Below are 7,135 nucleotides of genomic sequence, written 5' to 3'. Positions count from 1 at the left end.
GGTCCCTGGTGTGAGTCCTGTGGATCTAACATTCTGACATTCTGGTCCCTGGTGTGAGTCCTGTGGATCTAACATTCTGACATTCTGGTCCCTGGTGTGAGCCTGTGGATCTGACATTCTGACATTCTGGTCCCTGGTGTGAGCCCCTATGGATCTGACATTCCGGTCCCTGGTGTGAGCCGCTGTGCATCAGACAGCACTATCAATGCCCACTTTCTTCTGTGAGGCAGCAGGTTCACACTCTTAGAATCACGGGCTATGTTTACTTTGTGTCAGTGAGGATATGCCGGCAACCTAAGACTTGCACTTTCCCATCCACTGTTTCTATGACACTTTCTGGTGGCTGACTTCTTTTTCAGCAGTGAGATCCATTGTTTTGTCATCATTGTGAGACTTGGTGCCCTAGTTATTGACTGTTCTGTTCAAGATGATTAACTACTACAGAAAAATGTAATTTCTTTCTTATGAAAACAGCCTTGGGATAACTTCGGGTTTTTAAAAGCATGTCAGCATTCTTGCAGATCTGATAGCATTATGAGCTCGTATATCTTACCATTGTGAGGTCAGGGCAGAAAAGACATCATCCCTCTCAGAATCCTGGAACAACTTCAGAAGTTCTGGGTCACCAGATAAGTGTGCAAGAATGCGCAATTCAATCTGTGAAAAGTCTGTGGAATACAGCTCTGCATTAATTCACAATCTCTGAACCAGTTCCTGCATTCCACCAATAGACGACTTTCTACCACCATATTTCCATTCTCACTGGGGTATTGGGGGTCAGCAGCCTACCACCCATCTTCCAGGGTCCTTGGGTCTCAGCCACCAGCCATTCCCTTGTCTCCAAATTCAAGATACCTCTCCTGCCTTCTGTGGGGCCAGAAATGCCTCCAGGTAGGCTGTCCACAGGTATTCATTCAGTTCATCAATATTTTATAAAGGGCCTACTATTAGACTCTTGGTGTGGTGACATAGAATCAGCACTGGACTCCAAAGCCACCGACTGCTCCTCAGAAACTCTACACAGGGTCACTATGAGTCGGAATCCACTCAAGGGTACTTAACAACAACTATGTGTCAAGCTCTGTGCTTAGAGTATATCAGTGATTACAACAGCAATCCTGTCCCCATGGAGCTTACCTTCTGCTGGGCAGGCAGACAATCAGGGTCCATTATGGGGCATGTTCAAAAGAGATCATGGAAAAACTGAGCCAGGTAAAGAGCTCTGGGGGTGAGGGTGTGTGTGTGTGCGTGAGAAGGTGTGTGTGAGTGAGTGAGAGAGGTGTGTGTGTGTGTGTGTTTGTGTGTGTGTGTGAGTGTGAGTGAGGGTATGTGAGTGATGGGTGTGTATGTATGAGTGAGGTGTGTGTGGGAGGGAGGGAGGGTGTATGTGTGTATGTGTGAGTGAGGTGTGTGTGTATATGTGAGTGATGGGTGTGTGTGTGAGTGAGGGGTGTGTATGTGTGAGTGAGGTGTGTGTGTGTATATGTGAGTGAGGGGTGTGTATGTGTGAGTGAGGTGTGTGTGTGTATATGTGAGTGATGGGTGTGTGTGTGAGTGAGGGGTGTGTATGTGTGAGTGAGGTATGTGTGTGTGTGAGGGAAGTTGCTGTCATAAGTAGGGTAGTCAGCAGCGGCCTCATCAAGAAAGGGACACTTGAGCCCCATCAGAGAGGAGGGAAGGGAAGGCGAGAAGCCGGGGTCTGGAGAGGTGTTCTGAACGTGGGCTCAAGCTGAAGATGTGCAGTGTGTTAGAGTAAGGTCCACGTGGCCAGCTTGGCTGCAGTGAGGGACGGAAGTGGGAAGTTAGGTGACAAGGACAGAGAGGAGAAAGGAGGGTAGACCTAGTCTGTCTGTGTAAGGGGTACTTGGGATCTAGATACGGAAGGAAGGTGAAGGGATCCTCACAGCTCCTGTTTTTATTTGCTGTACATAAGAAACCTTTGTTTTACATAAGAACTTATTTATCTTAGAATTTATTTGTAAGAATGTTATTGCTGTTATGTGCTATGGTGTTGGTTCCAACTCACAGTGACCCTGTACAAGGTTTCCGCTGCTGTAAATCTTTACGGGAGCAGAAGTCTTCATTTTTCTCCCACGGAACAGCTGGTAGTTTCCAACTGCTGAAGGTGAGATTAGCAGCCCAATTTGTAACCACTACGCTAATAGGTTCTGTAAATATCTTTGAGTGATTTGATCCCCAAATCTTTGTACTGTTACCACATAAACCAAATCCTCTGCTATCGAGTTGACACAGAAGAACTGCCCCACAAGGTTGCCAAGGCTGTAAATCTTTGCAAAGCAGATTGCTACATCCTTTTCCTCTGGTGCAGCTGGTAGGTTTGATCCGCCAAACTTTTTGTTACCAGCTGAGCGCTTTAACCATCATGCCACCAGAGCTCCTAGAATCCCTAAGGTGTATGATCATTACCCGCAGTCTCTCCTACCTGCTGCCAGGAAGGTGTGGCCTTTGGATGAAACAAACATGGTCCTGGGGGAGATGGTGAGGGTCTCATCTTCTTTCCCTGAATCATTGTTGGAAGAGCACTTTGTGAATTTGTTCAGGTACAGACCCACAGTTATTTCTCATACAAATGTTTTTCTAACATCGTTCCAAAGTTCAAAGACTAGATTTCAGATTTTTTTCTGAATTATTTTTACTACTGTAATTTTCAGTAGCATTAAAGAAAACCAAAACCAACAACCAAACCTAAAATTCACTGGTGTCAGGTTGGTTCCAGCTCATAGCAGCTATAGGGCAGCATAGGACAGCTCTCTAGGGTTTCCAGGCTGTAAATCTTCATAGGAGAAGACAGCCACCTCCCTCAGAGTGGCTGTGGGTTTGAACAGCCAACCTTGAGGTTAGCAGCCCAATGTGTAACCCAAGGCTCCTTTTAAATCACACATCACTACTGAAAGTTCACTAGACTTGATTTTCTGCCCTCAATTGCTGTTGTTGTCATCAAGTGCCATGGAGTTGGTTCTGACTCACAGTGACCCTGTATAGGGTTTCCAAGGAACAGCTGGTGAGCTAGAACCGCCAACCTTGTGATTCAAATGAACTTGCAGTCCAGCACAGGACTCCACTGGTGGTGCGTGTGCCGTGGAGTTGGTTCTGACTCATAGCGATCCTGCATTGAGTTTCCGAAGCTGTAAATCTTTATGGGAGCAGAAAGCTTCATCTTTCTCCTGCAGAATGGCTGGTAGTGTTGAACTGCTGACCTTGAAGTAAACAGCCCAACTAGAATTTCTCAAAGAAGATATGACAATCTAATGTCATCGGAAAAGCCACGAAGAGCCTCTATCTGCCTTCCGGATCAAGAAGTTTGACATAGGAGCTGCCCTAACTCTAACTCTGTGATGAGCCGCTACCATTGCTGCTAAATTCTGTGCTTCTTGGTTCTAAAGGTTTTTCTAAAAAACACTTAATGAGACTTTAAGATAAATGTTCAATTGTTAGTGTGTTTAGTTCAGGGCTAACGTTGGTTCACTTTGAAAATAGCAAAGTGAAAGTGTGTTCATGACTTTCTTCTATAAAGAAGTACACACACTACACATTCTTCCCACTGTATTTACCCAGGACTCGTGGAAAGTAATTACAAGCAGATTTACCTTCTCGTGGAGGGAGTACCTGGCTCTCACTTTACATTGAATTAAGTTGGAAAGTTTGACTACTCTGAGGAGTCGATACTCTACCCAATGGATAGGATGACATTTTGTGAATTTAAGGGGCTACCTATGGAAAACTAGAGGTGTCTTGGGTCCCACTGACTTTCTACCCAGTGACAAGGGAAGAGCTTCTTCTACTAAATCCATTTTAAGGAGGCCTTCAGAGACAGAGTTACTCAGAATCACTCTCCACCCACTCCTGCCGGCAAGTTGATTGTGACTCACGGCAACACTTCAGAACAGAGTAGAACTGTCCCATAGGTTTCTGAGGCTCTTGTCTTTGTGGGAACAGACTGCCTCATCTTTTCCCCCAGGAGCTGTTGGTGGGGTCAAACTGCTGACCTTTTGATTAGCAGCCCAATGCTTAACCCACAGGGCCTCCAGGGTTTCTTATCACTTTCCACAGATCTCATGGGAGCGTGATTACAGCAATTTATAAAGGACAACTCCTCATGTTTGTCAAAGGGAAGGGGCGATAGGCGTTGACTGAAAATGGCGGATTTCTTCATCAGAAACGCAACCCTTAGCTTTACAGTGGAATGGCTCATGAGAGGGAAGAGCGCTGCTGGGATTTGCAAGCAGACCTCACTAAGAAGACAGTGCTCTGTATGTTTGTTTGTCTTTATTAGGTTGTTGGTGGGGGAGAGATAGTAGGAGTCGAGCTGCTTTCTTTGTATAATTATCATCTATTTTAACTTGCAAACTGCTATAAGGGAGGAACCAGAGTGCTTAGGTGGCTTTTTATCTTTTCAGCCTATATTTAAATCCTGATCATGCACACAGACTGGGGAAAACTTCAGGGAAGTGAAGTGGTTACTGGTTACTTAGTGTATACAAGCAATTATAAACACTTCTTGGTCTTTAGAAAAAAGGTTACCCAAGATCTTAGCAATTAGAAAGAAAGATGTTACCTTTAAAATTCTGAGGTTTAGTAATTTGAATGGGATGCTTGGAGATACCTTGGATATTCTGTCAATAAAAAGAAGAGAATGGCTTTAGTTAAAATACCCATTCTTAAATCAATCTGTACTATTTAAAGGTACTTAAAATGTGTCACGCTTTGGTAAACATGAGCTAAATAAGTAATGTTGATGTATTATGCATCAGCATATTCACATTTAATATAATTGTATAATCAGCAAACCTGAGAACAATTCCTTCTTTTACAGTAATTATATACAGTACTTCTTTTAACAGTAGCCTAAATTATGAACTCAGTTAGTGTCTTAAAAATGTCTACATAATATGCTAAAGATAGACTTCTATGAAATTCATACATTGCACTTTCATTTAAAATGTATTTTACGATAAAGATTCTGTTATTCCCCATAATCACTCCCTTCTCCTTTAATACCCTGGCATGTGACACCTTCCTTTGTCTCAGCTCTTCGTGTTCTGCCCAGCAGTTTGTGGCTCCATGTCTGCAGCTCCTACAAGGGACTTTCTCCTAAGCACCTTAGCACCTTTACAACTTGGGGCAACGTGCGATAGACTGCAGACACTCATCAAATAGAAGGATGACTGGTTGTCTGGACACTACTGAAAGCATGACAGTGTGTGTGACAAAAGTCTTTGGAGTCTTGGCAGGAACTGAATGATAACACATGCTCTGTCTGGGAATGGAGCCTCATGGATTAGCTGGTCTTGATTCTCTAGGTGGATGTGATGAACGGTGCTAACTTCTGAGCAGCCACTGTCCTCCCGTCTCATTGGTAAGGGTCCCGGGGGCCACGAGAAACCCCAAGAGGAAGCAGAGCAGGCATTATTGTCCTCATCTTTTCAGGTTTAGGTGAGGATACTGAGGCCTGGGGGAGCTAAGCCAGCATTAAGACTTTTGTAAATTAGACTCACACAATATCTTTTAAAATTATACCAGTTATTCACAGGAGAAACTCAATGGTAGATCAGAGTTAACAGAAAAAAGAGCCAGTAAATTTGAAGAGAATGAGTTCTGGTGGGGTGCTGTAGGATAAGCACTGGACTACAAACCACAAGATCAAACCCACTCCTCGGAAACCCTATACAAGGTTGCTCTGAGTCAGAACTGACCCAGAAGTACTTAACAACAACAAATTTGAAGAGAGATCAATAGAAACTATCAAATCTGAAGAAGAGAGAAGAAAATACTGAGGGAAGAAAATGAGCAAAATCTCAGGAATATATGGTATAATACCAAAAGGACAACATAAAATTGTCACTGTAGTCCCTGTAGAAGGAAAAAAAATATATGTGTGCAGAAAAGTATTTGAAGACTAAAGTTCCCCTAAGTAAGTGAGAGACATAACTTTTCAGAAGCTGAAAGATCTCCAAACAGAATACATTTAAAAAAAAAAAAAAAAAATCAAGCCCAGAAACATAATCAAACTGTTGAAAACCAAACATAAATTCTTGAAAGTGGCCACAGTAAAATAACATAATACATAGTGAGAATAATCATTTAAATGACTGCAGATTTCTCATCAGCAAGCATGAAAGCCAGAAAACAGTGGAACATTTCACATTCCATTCTGGGATGCTCCACCTCATAAATGATTTTTTACAAATTTGCTTAATAAAGGTTAACTCTTTTACTATAAAGCCCTGTAGGTCTTGACAAAAGTGTAACATCATGCACCCTCCATTATAACTATCATATAGGATCGTTATGCTACCCTGAAAATGTTCTTGTGCTTCACCTATTCTACCTCATCTCCTTGACCCTGAATGAGCAACCATTGATCTTTTTACTATGTCTGGAGTTTTGCCTTTTCCAGAAAGTCATAATTGAAATCATATAGTATGTAGCCTTTTTAGATAGTTATTATTCACTTAGCAATATGCATTTAAGATCTATCCTTGTCTTTGTGCCTTGATGGCTTATTCCTTTTTATTGCTGATTGTACATTGTATAGATGTACCATGGTTTGTTTATCCATTCTCCTGTTGAAGGACACCTTGGCTGCTTCCAGTATTGAGTGAAATGAATAAAGCTACCATATATATTTGCATGCAAGTTTTTATGTAGATATAAGTCTCTAGTTCATTTTGGTAAATACCTAGGAATGTAATTGCTGGATTGTGTAAGGCAATTTTAGCTTTGTAAGAATCTGTCAAACTGTCTTCCAGCTTGTCTGTATCATTTTGCATTCCCAACAGCAATGTATGAGAGTTTCAGTTGCTCCACATTCTCATTAGCAATTGGTATTGTCAGTTTTTTAGATTTTAGCCTTTCTAGTGTATATGTAGTGCTCATTGCTGTTTTTACGCCTTCCCCTTTTTTTACACTGCAAATTCCTCTTCATCCTTTCAGTCGTAGCTTAAACCCCCCTTGTTGAGGAAGAAACCTCCCCTAGCACCCTGATCAGGTACACATGCCTGAGTGCCTCTTGTATTGCTCTGATAGCATCTACATATCTCTCAGACCAAATACTGACGACAACATCGTATAATCAGTGTGATGGAGCCCTGCTTCTCTCAGACCAAATACTGAC

General features: G+C 42.4%; 1 protein-coding gene across 1 annotated transcript in view; it reads right to left on the bottom strand.

Annotated features, from left to right (window-relative positions):
• Positions 1–7,135, bottom strand: part of POLN (polymerase (DNA directed) nu) — a 243,508-nt gene that overhangs the window by 100,164 nt on the left and 136,209 nt on the right. Inside the window, 3 exon segments of the mRNA XM_006874123.1 lie at positions 554–668; positions 2,444–2,521; positions 4,577–4,634. Coding sequence (XP_006874185.1) covers positions 554–668; positions 2,444–2,521; positions 4,577–4,634 — 251 coding nt within the window.

This window comes from Chrysochloris asiatica, unplaced genomic scaffold, assembly GCF_000296735.1.
Source record: "Chrysochloris asiatica unplaced genomic scaffold, ChrAsi1.0 scaffold00262, whole genome shotgun sequence".
Classification (NCBI taxonomy): Eukaryota; Metazoa; Chordata; class Mammalia; order Afrosoricida; family Chrysochloridae; genus Chrysochloris; species Chrysochloris asiatica.
Note: the sequence above shows the minus strand (reverse complement) of the source record. Positions and strands in the feature narration are given on the sequence as shown.